The 13842-nt window shown below is 34.3% G+C and overlaps 1 protein-coding gene across 18 annotated transcripts in view; it reads left to right on the forward strand.

Annotated features, from left to right (window-relative positions):
- Window positions 1–13842, forward strand: part of LOC106468903 (calcium-dependent secretion activator-like) — a 118396-nt gene that overhangs the window by 78527 nt on the left and 26027 nt on the right. For 14 of the 18 annotated variants that reach the window (XM_022397273.1, XM_022397274.1, XM_022397275.1 and 11 more), the window contains 4 exons: window positions 1723–1728; window positions 2747–2903; window positions 12348–12489; window positions 12799–12954. In XM_022397273.1, coding sequence (XP_022252981.1) covers window positions 1723–1728; window positions 2747–2903; window positions 12348–12489; window positions 12799–12954 — 461 coding nt within the window. The remainder of the gene's footprint in view (window positions 1–1722; window positions 1729–2746; window positions 2904–12347; window positions 12490–12798; window positions 12955–13842) is intronic. The other 4 variants (XM_022397279.1, XM_022397284.1, XM_022397287.1 and 1 more) reach the window with 1 other exon arrangement.

Genomic DNA, 13842 nt, shown 5'->3' on the forward strand with positions numbered 1-13842 from the left:
ACGCTAAACAAACGCTATAACAACGAACGTGCTCAATAATACTTCTGACTGCAGATCAATTACTCACTATCTACACAGACATTACCTTAATCTTCCCGCGTCACGTTTTCCCCCTCTTATATATACTAGCCTACCCCATCTAGTAAATACTAGAGCATTCGCCAAAGTACATGATAGTTCTAGAAAGGTTGCGTCACAGTAGTCACGTGACTCGCTGACGCAACAATATTTACAATAATACACTGAGAAAGTTACTTAAGTAGTGTAATCATTCACTTAAAACTGTGTATTTGAATGTGACTAAATATATTTTGAAGAGAACTACATTTTTACATATGTGATTTAACCACTAGTTTAAAAGCTACCTACTTAAGAGGATATTTTTTGTTAGTAATAAGATTGAATGCTGTATTAGTGATTTACAGAAACAGTATTTAGCACATTACATTTATTATGATTAACTTTCTGTTATAAGTGTTGTTAATATAAGAAGGAAAAATATGAAAAAGAAATAACTGAACTTTAATGAGGTATTTATAGCAGTTTCCAAGAGAAATTGGTACTTCATTGTTTCATGGTAAACTTCACAGGCAAATTACATGATTTACTAAGAATTCTATAAGCCTTACCTAAAATTAAAATTAGCCAAATCTTGTTCTTCATGTGCTAATCCTAAGTTATATTAATTTTACAGCTCGGTGGTGAAACCTGAACTTTTCTTTAAACAGTTATATTTTCTGTTGCTTAAAATTTATTTTGATAAAGTTTTTATAAGTTAATGAGCTAATGACATGATACTTGTAAATATGAACCTGTTTCGGTAGGGATAACTATAAGTACAAATAGTAAATTATACAAGTCTGTGGTGAGCAGTACTAACAATGTTTTTAAGAAATAAGAATCAGTCTTAAAAAAATTAATTATCTTAGATACATTTTATACACTACTAAAGTAAAAATAATAATAAGCTTTTCAATGGCCAAGCATTTCATGGGGAGTTATCAGAGAGAAAGGGTGTCAGATTACTTTTGTAATATTGTAACTAGCATATCAGTAAAATGAGATTTCTGGTTATAATGTACATAAGAAACTAATATTTTTGGTTTTTCTTCACTTGGCTGCATGTTTTTGTTTTATTTTTATTTATTTTTTTGTAAATTAAATTGATAATAAAACAAGATACTGTTCTTGAAATGTCAGATGTCTTGTTAAGTGCATATGTTTTAGTTTATTGATTATATTAATTTTGAGCTATCAAATTCTTTAAAGAAAAATCATAGTTATTATGAAGTAAAAATTTTGTTTTAAGACATTTAAACAATTGTCAGCTTCTATGAGTAAGGTATTCAGTGAACAGTTTTTAAAGCTTGGAATTTTTCTACCAGAGTGAATTAATAAACTTATTTTCTCAAATATTGTATTATCTTCTTTGAATTGTTTGATTATTTCTTAAAAACTGTAAGCAGATAATTGCTACTCCAGGAGTTGTCATTTAAGTTTTGGGAAACAGTATTTCAATGTTGATTTGAAAAAATAAAGAAAGCTTTTTTTTTCTTTTTATCTTAAGTTTTATGTTTTCGGCTTGGCTGAAGATACTTTTTTTCCTTGCTTGTTTTATAATTTGTTAATGTTCTTACAATGTTGTTGTTTTCTCTATGTTGTCCTTGTGATGTTCATTAATAATACTTTCGTGCTGGACTTCTCCCACTGCTCTTGTCCTAGGATGCGGTGAGTATATATAATTAAACTATTTTTAATAACATTAAGATTCTATACTTCACTGATACTTAATACTAAAAGTGATTTCACTTTTCTGTTATCATATTTTAGTGTTTAATTGGTTTATGAAATATGAAATACTGTCACGATGAAGTTGATCATCCGTGCAAGCAGTCATTTAAAAGAAAATGTAGACTGTTTTTCTACCCTGGTCTGAGCTAAACTTAAGTATCTTAGGGTATAACATGTAAATGAGCAGATATTAATTTGATCTACAATTGACAAAAAAATTTCATTCAAGAAAATGTTACAAGTGAAAATTGAGCGTGTTATGTCTTAATTGATTGAATAATTTCTCTAACTATAAGTTTACAGAAATAGTTGATCAATGCACGTGTATGATTGGTATTGATATAGGTTCAAATGCCATCCAAGTTAAAATGGTAAATCTCTAGAACCAGGTTGGTAGTATGATATATTTCAACTTTATTCAGCAGTAAGACTATTGTTTTATACAAATGTATTTTGACAGCACTGCCATATTGATTAAACATATACATGGCTGTTAATTCAGAAACTAGATACATGTCCATCCAAGGACTATGTTTACAGATGCTGATTACAGATGATAAAAGCATTACTGCATACATAAGTGGGCATTGTAATGTTTTATCTTACCAATTGAATCTTTACAAGAATTGTAGAAATACAATGAAAGAAGAGCTTTGATGTTATTAAAACAATTTATTAATTTAAAGAAAATTTTAGTTACATTTATGACTATTAGAACCACAAATTTTTTAACATACTCAATAATTATGTAAAATAGCTCAATTACCACAAGAAGTCATTATACAATGAATGGATAGGATGTTTTTTAATATTAATTTTTTTAACTTTTAGAAAGTCCTGAAAGTCTTTCATTTTGTTACTTATAATAAGTCCTTTTTTTCTTTTTTAGAAAAAAGAGAATATAATGTATATGTAGTTTTTTATTTTTTACATGTATTATTTTTTTCCACTGTAGGCATTTGCATGGTTTAGTGACTTGCTGGTTGAACATGCTGAGATCTTTTGGTCATTGTTTGCTGTGGATATGGACGTTGTGCTTGCGGAGCAGCCACCAGATACATGGGACAGTTTCCCTCTATTCCAGGTGCTAAATGATTATCTAAGAATAGATGGTAAGAAAATGAATTTTTTGCACATGTTGAACAGTACCAAAGATAATTTTTTATGTGTTTGTATATGTATAATAAGGATGTTCAGAAAAGAAAGAAATGAAAATTTATTTCCAATCACATCAGATTACCAATAACATCTGTAGATTAATGGTGTTCGGGATATGGGAAACCATAAGTTATCTACCAGCATAGACCTTGCTAAGTAGGATGCACTTTTTTCTCTGTTTTATGAGTTTCATCAAACTAGTTTTATCAATATTGTAGTCATCATATTATGATTTGTATAAGGCCTGAAATTTTATGTTGCAAGAGATCATGTTCCATTTTGATTAATTACAGTATGCATGGTTCATAAAGAATGGGTAAGTTTTGTCAGTATCATCATATTCCAATACAATGACTCACCTCCTCAACATAATAGCTATTTGTGTTTATTTTTGCTGAGAGTAAATACTTTAACAACTTTGTTGTATTTTCAACCTTTCAATATGAATTCACAGGTTAACGTAAATTCTTTTTCTGCAGATATGAATACAAATATCACTCACAATCACCAACAATTTAGAAAGTTCTTTGCCAGTTGAGATCATGACAGCCATCATGTATTACAAAAGGTGCTGCTCAGGTTGACAAATACAGTAAAAATAATAAAGTAACATCATCAAACATGTGGTGGGGTCCATGTTGTTGTGTGGACCCTCTTTTTTCCATCTCTGTTACACATTTCCCTTCACAGATATTGAATCTGAAGTTGAGGAGGATGAAATGGAGCAACTTTTCTACCCATTACTTCTCTACCTATGGAATATATCCTGACTTTTCCCACCTTATATATGCCTTGTACCTGTTGTTTTCTTTCTTCTCCCCTGTTAGTGCCACACCTGGTATTTACTTCAGGTTTAATTCATTCCTTGTGTTTCCTGCCTTACTAGGTAACACATGGAAATTATTGTTTAGATCTGGTTTATTCTTCAATAACATGTAATGCATAGGAATTAATGTTTAGACATCATTTATTATTCCTTAATATACCCACATATGATACATCTTTTAGAACTGACTCATTACTACTTAAGTTGTACTACTTACATGATAATGTGTATTCATAGTTAGTTACTCCTTTAACTCTTTCGCCCTGAGTTTCCTTTACTATGCATGACAGAAAGTTTTAGTGTCTTACATTAATAAAATTTTGAATGTAAGACACTAAAACTACTTTTTGTTTATGTTATACCAATTAATATAGCATAAAATCGTAACTAATAGTCCATATTTCCAAAACATACATACCTCCGCTAACATTTTAGCTATTTCTCGATCTTCAGCGTTTCCACTCTTTGCCCATCTAAGCATTGAAAACGCTTGCTCCAGTCTTTTATACCCCACTCGAATACCCTTGACAAATTCTAATTTGCAAATTTCTCCACCAACTTCGATGCGCCCTCTATCTAAGTACTGTATATAAGTACCACATTCAGATAATATAATCACTTTTTTCTCAACAAAGCATTTGGCACGGGTTTCTGTTAACAAAAGTGTTGTGATTATTCACTATTTATGTTGTGACTTTGGACGTAGTTAGTGTTACTACGGTTATATCTTCACTTATATTTATAAATTAATTTAAAAAAAAATACTGACCAGTATGAATTCCCGAATTAATGTTTCTACTAATGGGACCAACCAAACCTTTTCTCTTCCACCTCTGCTATCTGATGTTTGTCAGTGGCCAGGGAAGGGGTTACTCTCAGTCTAGGCTGTCCATGATATGATCTTTTGCGAGATGGTGACATATATGCCAACCAAAGGTGTGTCTCTGTGGGGATTCTAAGGTGGCTTTGGCAAATGACTCGGGATCAGCTGGAGAGAACTTAGAATCGCTTTTCCCGGCTCCTTCTTTTACCAGGTCGGCCTCAACAGAGGATTTTCTTGATTGGCCACATCCAGCCACTTTTCTTCAGTTGGTTATTCAGGTTTGTGAGGTTTTCGGGGTCTCTCCTATTGCATTTGACTCTACTCCTTCCTTGCAGAAAAGATGGCAAGTGACTACTTGGTTTACCTCCTTCTCCTGATATTGCTGTTCATGCTGGGAGATTTGCTGCTCACTTACGTGATGGGATAGCTATGCCTTGTCCCCCACGTTTATCTCAACAGCATGCTTTGGCTTATCACTGCCAGGAGTAGGTATATTTAGATTCTCAGTGGATGGGGACCCCCTTTTTGACCCACAGGGTTCTAGATTGGAACCTTTGATCACAGATCACAGTTTTCTTGGATTTGTCTTACTCTCACTACTGTCCTGACGTATTTATCTTCGATCCAACTTTTGTCAGAAGCCTATCAACATTCCTCTCAGCAATTTGAGAATGAGTTGGGGACTTTGCTGACACCTACTTCAGTCAGATTGTCTTCTTCAGTTCTTTTTCTGGTTTTTTGGCTGGTTTGTTTGTGGGATTTATTGGGTAGAGATGTCTTGTCAGAAAATATTTGTTTACTGTCTTCTGCCCTCAGGGAATTATGGAAATCTCCTTTTCTCTATCCCATGTGGTATGCCGGAGTTCCAGAGACGTTAGAATCATGAATTGATTCAGCTCATTTACATTCTTCTTTATCATCGTTAGCTTCTCACCTTTCTGGTGCTAATTTGGGGGTGTAGGCTCTTAGTGTTTCCTGACCTCCTCCTTTGATTCCCAGGTCTGTTGGTTCCCATAATAAAGGCCGTCTGTATTCTTGAGGGTCTTTAGCTCGGAAGGACTGTCTACAATGGCATTGGTGACTATCCATGGGCAGAGGAGCATGATTACGTCACTTTCTTCACATCTGGAGCTCTTTCACCAGGGATCCATGGGTACTTCATGTTCTGACTTCAGGGTTCATCATTCAGTTTACATCACCTCCACCATTATCTGCTCAACCTGTTGCCTTTTCACTTCCCAGGCCATAAGAAAATTTAGTCCAAAAAGACAGTAGAGCAGGTCGCTACCATTCTTCTGGGATTTTATTCCCATTTATTCGTTGTACCCAAGAAGACAGAAGATTGGTGTCCAATCATTGATCTATCTCGACTCAACCAGTTTTTAGATCCTCCTCACTTTACTATGGCACTTTGTGCCAGGGATCTGGATTACCATGTTCAATGTTATCTATGCTTATCTCCATATTCCCGTAGCAGAATCTTCCCAGAGGTTCTTCAGATTTGTGCACAAGGGTCAGGTATTGCAGTTCAGGGCTCTACCCTTTGATCTTGCGTCAGCATATTATGTCTTCTGCAGAGTTGTTCAAGATTTTTCTCATCATCTGCATTCCTTGGGTCTGTGCACACATCATTATATGGATGACTGACTCCTTCTGGCACCATCCCATCGACTAGCAGAACACTCTCAGATTCTCCTTTCAGAAGCCACAAAAGCAGGTTTCCTTATTAGACTGGAGAAATCTATTCTGTCACCAACGTAATATCTCGTCCATCTGGGTGTGTTTTTTTCAATACTCACTTAAGTCCAAGTTCAACCAACCTCTAGCAGGTTACAAGCCATGGAAATAGCCATCAGGCTTTTACTTCTGTCTCCTTCTTCTACTGCGTGGATGGTTCTCTCTCTTTTGAGGATGTGGGCATCCCTCAAGCTTTTCTTTTCTTAGGGAAGAACACATATGAGGTCCCTTTAGTGGTCACTGTGTGACCAATGGATCATGCATTCCGATCCTTTGGATCATCCTGTCTCATGCGAATTGTGGTTGGATCGGAACAACACTACTATTGGGGTACCCATTCCACAATCTTGTCTTGAGATCCATCTGTTCATAGTTGTTAATAGTTCTCTTTTACGTTTAATTATATATTACCTATAACTAATAGAAAGTCAAGGTTTTCATCTATCAAATGATATATTGTATAACGTTGTATTCTGAACAGATAAATGTCAATTTCACTCAGAGTACAAGCTTCATTCCCATGGAAATGTTAATGACTAGCTTGGATGAATTTGTAATAGCTCTTGTCATATAGTCAGAAAGCCAGAAAAGTTTTGAGAGTTAGGGGAAATTCTCTGCTTTTTGCATGTTATTAGTTTATGTTCTTTGGTACATTATTTAATTAAATAAAATTTATTTAATGCACTGCTACCATTAGTATAAAATATGTAGGCTTAAGTATAATTAACAATTGGCAGCGAAAAAAGAAGATTGAGTAAGTAATTTACTTGTTTTTTATGTTTATTCTTCATTTATTATTATAAATGTTAATGAAATGTAAAAATAGTGATCTTTTTAGGTTAGTTATGATTAGATAAATAATAAAAATAGGTAAAATAAATAAATAATAATAATATAATAAAATATGTTTCATGAGGCACACGCGCGAGCAGCACATAGATAACGTAATTGGATAGCGTAACATGAGCTGCATGTGTCCCAAATGATTTACTACTTATGGCACGGATAGTAGTTAGACACAGTTCAAAGGGCAATAAAACTATAAAATTTAATTATAAATAGATGTATACTGTTATGAGCTTAAATCTACTTAGGATAAACTAATGTAGTTTCATGTTACAAATTGAAGTTATTCTAGAAAGGAAAAAAATTGACTGATCCCGCTCTGAGTTAGGGTAGAGAGAATAATAGATGAAATATAAAGTTTTACTGGAAAAATGTGATTGAAATGTATTTAGGAGGTTTTAGGGATTACACAAAGGAAATTTGAGATGAGGAAAAGTATTTTTAATCTTAACATGAAAATTACTTTGCACACAGACTACTCAAAACAAATATTTAATATATTCATGGAGAAATCTTTATTTTAGTTTATTAAAAATACTTCACTAAAAATATTATTTTTTGTTGTATGTGAAAGACTGCCACATTTTGTGAAGATATACATACTATATTGAAAGTTAGATGAATTACAACTAAACATAATATACTAAGTGCTATATGTTAACTCTCAACATAAAGTCAGTTGATTTGACCGACTACATGACCTCTTTGTACTTGTTTAGTCTTTATAGATTAAATACTTCTATCTTTCATATGTACACACAGACGTTAATGGTTGGTCCTATTTACTTGTTTCTTACCATGTAAACATAGACGTTACAGTTAGTTGCTCTTTTGCATCTAACACATAGTTGCTGATGTTTTAATCTGGTTTATTACTCCTTAATATGTCCAAAGAGGAGATAATGTTTACATCTAGCTTTTCACTTCTTCACATGTACACATGGAAGATAATGCTTATTCTTACTTGATTATACCTTGCCATGTACATATAACTGTTAATTTTTTATTTTAGCTCTTAAGTTAATATGTGCACATCCTTGTTAAAGTTTGGTTCTAGTTCCATAACATTTCCATATAGAAGATATTGTTTTGAAATTTTTCATTTATTCCTTACCATGTCCCACTTATAGTATTTGGTCACGGTTCATTATAGGGTTTTCATCATTTTGTATCAAGACTTCTTGAACCTACATGTTTTTCTGACATCATGAGTTGATGTTTAGATAGAGTTCATTATTCTTTAACTTGTCTTTTAGATGTTAATGTTTATTTCTTGTTCATCACTTCTTCACATATAACACAGAATATGTTGTGTAGTCATAGTTCCTTACTCCTTATGTTGCATGGAAGGTAATGTTTATATCATAGTTCATTACTCTTTAATATGTACACATGGTAGATGATGCTTCGATCTAGTTCCTGTTTAGCATGCATACTCTGACATTCATGTTTAGTTCTTTTTCATTACCCCTTGTACGCATATGAGATAATATTCCGATATTGTGTATTCTTCCTTAACTTGCAACACTTTGATGGTGATGTATCGACTTCATTCATTATTCCTTAACATGTCTACTTAATGTTTTGTCTTAGTATTTTACTGCATAATTTGTACTCATGAATGGTAGTGTTTAGTTCTCATCCATTTCACTTTGACAAGTCATATGTAGACAATACTATTTTGTTATAGATCATTACTTTCTAGCATTTACACATAGTGAATAATAATTCATCCTCATTCTTTGCTCTTTAACATGTACACATAGACTATAATGATTAGATCTGGTTAATTACTATTTCACATGTTATTAGAAAATATGGTTTAGACATAATCATTTGCTCCATACAGTATCACTATATGTTTAGATATGGCTACTTACTCTGTTACATGTACTCGTAGTAGATAATGTTTAGTCTTCTTTCCTTACGAATACATATAGAAGATAGTGTTCAGAATTGATTCTGGGCATATGCCATTTGAATGTGTTCATAACCTATAATGTTCTGCTGGCACTGCACATTGTTATGGGCTGTCTTCTCGACATGTTAGCATCTTACCCATGGATTGGTTCCTCATCCACTGTTCTGCTTTCTCACTGTTCCTTCTTTTGTTGCCTTGCCACACCTCTTTCCTACCTTCCTCTCCGTGCCTAATTCCTCAACCCTGGTTTACTATGCCTTCAGTCTAATCTGTCTCATCTTTTATACTATGCATGTTCTCCTCTCCACCTCCTCCTTCAGTTCCTTGCTCAATTTTAGGACACCCCTTAAGGGGTCCCTTTGGTGGCCCTTCAAAGTCTATCTATTATTTTACCTCCTTGAATCTCAGCCCTGTCTTCTCCTTCCCAACTTTCCCAAACCTCTGGTCCACTTTCACACATTGCTCTTTCCTTGGAATATGACATCCCTTTATCATTGTGTGTTGGATTGTCTAGTCCATCTCCCTGATCATGTAGCTGTCCCTTGGTCACACTCCTGTTACCCATCTGCTTTTCTCTGGGCTGGCATGTGGATTACCCCACAGTCATTCATCTCGCATTAAATTATCTCCACCATCTGTCTGTATCATATCCAGTAGCATACAGACTTCCACCAATGGCCATTCTTCAATCAATCCTACATCTTTAATGGGTGTGAGTATTCATTTACTTATTTCTTCCTCACCGTTCTTCTATTTTTGGATCCTACTAGGTGGCTACCATTGCCTTACAGAGTATATTTACCCAATATTCTGCATTAAGCCAAGATCATGGAAAACACTCAGAGCATCTGCCTTGGCCCAGTCAGTGCCTGCTATGAGATGGGGTGTTCCACAAGACCATTGGAATTCTACTCATGATACTATATATAACTTTTTCCAGTTTGATCCAGACTGTACCCATTCCATGGATTATCATGGAAAAAGCTGCCACCAGTGTTGTGCTTCTACCTGCTTCTCAGGCTGATGCTTGCTGGCTTTTAAAAATAGGGTTCAAGGGTTCATCACTCACTCATTGCATTGTCTCCAGAAAAAAACAAAAACATTCCAGACTGAAGGACTGATGGGGATCTGGACACATCTTCTAGGTCTCCCCTACATAAATTGAAAATCCCCCCCCCTTCAACTAAAACATGGGAGACCCTTGACAGTTACCAGCTCCCAATTGCTAGGGTGATGGACCATGGAGAATCCTCATCGACCGAGACCTGAAAGTGGGTTCTACAACACAGAGTCCCTTTATGCTGAGAAGTGGAGCAAGGGTGTTTCCAGAGTGTTAGACCACCCCAACCTATCTGGATACATCACAATCTCTGAATGGATTTTGGACACATATCTCACCTACTCTTTGTTTTCCTTCACCTACTTTTGCAAAGTCATAACCCCACCGATTATACTTGTAGAGTTATTGATATTTTTTAATATCCAACTGTGATGGTGATGGGTCAATAGAGTATGATGTTTGAGTGTTGAGTTGTGGTTTCAAAGTATCCTTAAACTGTGGTGCCCTCTAACCATGACTGGCGTGGGCTCTTAGTGTCTGGTTATGAAGCAGTGCATGGATACTTTTCCCATGTGCCTTTCTCCCACAGATGGTATTGACCCATAGAGATTTATGATTGAGGAGATGAGCACACTTGGTACAGTCTGAACATATCCCGACTGTACTACTACCTTATGATGGCTTATGTACAATCTCTCAGACAGAAATGTACCTATTCTGCCCATCTTTGTGACACCTTTCAGGTTTCTCACCTCTCCCTATCCTTCACTTGGGCAAAGAGTATACCCTGATTGAGATGAGATGCAGTCTCCCATGGGTGTGCCCCTATGTAGCTCCTGCCATAGGGTGTCTCACCCCATGGACTTCCTTTTAGTGCTCTTGAAAGGAGACTCATCTAGGTAATTTCTGCACTGATCCCTCCACTCTCTCAACATGGGATTCTAGTTAATCTGCACACTGAGATGAATCATCATAGTGGAAGTTAACATTTTCCTTACCTGAAAATGTATTCCTGGCAGATAATCACCTCCATGCACATTCTCACCCTTCCTTCCAAATATTACAGTACACTTTTATTAATTGCCTCATCAAAGAATGGGGATTTTGTATGTGAATATAGAGGGAGCATTTATGTAGGGAGATATGTCACACTCCTATTGGTGGCGGGTTTTGCCGTACGATGTGTCATTATGCAGTAGTACAAAATTACATGTTTTCACATGAATTTTAGGAAGGAGTTTCACTAGGCTGTTGGCATGCAGTTCTCTAAGGCAGAATAGTGCAACTAAGAGTAAAATAGCTAATCTATAAATGGAGATCAATATCTATTGGAAATACATTTTCAGGTAAGGAAAATGTTAACTTTCAACATTGAATGGCAAATAGTCAATGAGTATAGGGTTTAAGGGTATGTTTCCCCAAAAAATGTTTAAACTTATAGTGCCAATTTGGGTCTACTTTGTAGTGGGGAGCCAAGATGTAATGGAAATTGGAAAAACAATAAAAGCAAAAGTATTAATGAGAAGATAAAATATAATTATTGACTTATACGACCTTCTGTAATTTTTTTAACTTATCTCTTTTTCAACCCTTTTTTTTTCCTAAAGCTACCAAATTTATATAAGGACATTTATCTGTTTAATAGTGAGTCATTGTTTTGTACCAAAACCTGAATTCATGTTGAGGAAATCGTAAACCTATCAAAATTTAGGCAAAGGTGTGAAGTGAGTGCTTTTCTTCATATTGGAGATGGGAGGCCTGACTCCCATCTTTTGATAAGTATGACTCATATTGAGTATCAGTTGTTACAGATGTGATTGATATGCAAGCATAAGAACAATGTAAGTTTTACCCCACTAAAAGTTTCACTCAACTAATAGCATATCTGATAATCCCATTAGAATATGTGAGCAGTGTGATATATGCCAGTTTCTTATATGTTGCAAAGTGAGAAAATAAGTAATATTAAGAAGTCCCAGAAACTGCTTGATTAAGGTAGAATTATGTATTTCAGTATTTTCCTTCATCATTTATTTTGTTTGAAGTTGCACAAAGCTGGAAAAGTAAACAGACTGAAAACTATTTTAATAACAATACTACATAGTTCACATTTGTTGTTAACTGATTTGTTGCTATATTATCATAATGTGATTTTTGCATGCTTTGCATTTTTATTTTTATTCAGAGAATCTTTGCGGTGGTCGATTTCATCAACACCTTAGAGATACATTTGCTCCTCAAGTTGTGAGATATGTTGATCTTATGGAGTCCTCCATAGCCCAGTCTCTTCATAAAGGTTTTGAGAAGGAAAGATGGGAACTTAAAGGGTAAGTTTTTAAATTTCTTGACTGCTTGTAGTAGGACATTCCCTCCACTGTATGTGTATGTCATATGTCATCTTGTGTTGATTTTAATTACAAAAATATTCATAATGATTCAAAGAAGAGGAAAGTTTGAAAACAAAATAAAGTACACGCGGTTTCTCCATGTTAACATTTTAATCTTCTTTTTCTTCTATAATGGATTTTGACTATTATATTGCAATGATCTTTAGACTTAAATGACAGTTATAAATCAAAAGTGGTTTTGTTATGTTTAATTGCGTCACTTCATTGGCGTTACTTCTGTGTTTTCAGAAATGGATGTGCTACTTCTGAAGATCTGTTCTGGAAATTAGATGCTCTCCAGTCATTTATTCAAGAACTTCACTGGCCTGATGAGGTGTTTGCTAAGCATCTTGAGCAGAGGCTAAAATTGATGGCTTGTGATATGATTGAATCCTGCATTAACAGGTGTGTTGAAAGCTGCATCCAATTTTAAATGTGCTGTTAATTTAACTTCAATTATATTAATGTCAGTAGTGAAAGCTTACAAAAAGTTTTATTTGTTTGGAAATTTTGTTTAATGTATTATTGTTGTGACTCTTTGCTAACACATGTTTTATGTCATAGAAAGTAGATATGTTAAAACTTTTGATATGGACATCTTTTTCTCTGCATGTCACAAAGTTTTAGTGAGTTACATTCAAAATTTAATTAAACTATTTTATTATCATGATATATGAATAAACTTGGTATAAAAAAATCCAAATTTTAATAGTATACAAGTTTTTCTGAATTTATAAGGCAATATTAAAAAAAATCCTGAATTTCCTCTAGTATGAGATTGTAACGTCTTCTCTCTAGGCATCCATTCTTCACTGTTGCATTTACCACCCACCCAAGAAGTATGAAATTTAATTATTTAATTAAATTACTCATAACATTATCATTGATCAGGTAAAACCAAAGCATAATGTTTATAGCCTTCAATATTGAAAATCAGACCCCTCTTGTCATGCCCACCTTTCATGCCCTCTCTTTCAGAAATTACTAATAGTAATCTCTGACATTTAATACTATATTAATCAACAAATTGAAAGCCAATGTTTTAACCTATTAAATTATGTATTAGGTCATCAAGAAATTAATGTCGCATTTTGGAACACTTTCATTAACCGCCCCCAAAAAAACGTAAATCATGTACAATAGTTAAACGAACCATCTAAACCTCAAGTTAGTGTAGCCTATATAACGTGTAAAATTTAGTATAGTCTAATCCCTTGTAGTGATGGCACACGATGAGATACACATTCGGCATGTGATACTGTTTGAATACAAGAAGGGAAACAATACCTCTGT

Source organism: Limulus polyphemus, unplaced genomic scaffold, assembly GCF_000517525.1.
Source record: "Limulus polyphemus unplaced genomic scaffold, Limulus_polyphemus-2.1.2 Scaffold3210, whole genome shotgun sequence".
Lineage (NCBI taxonomy): Eukaryota > Metazoa > Arthropoda > Merostomata > Xiphosura > Limulidae > Limulus > Limulus polyphemus.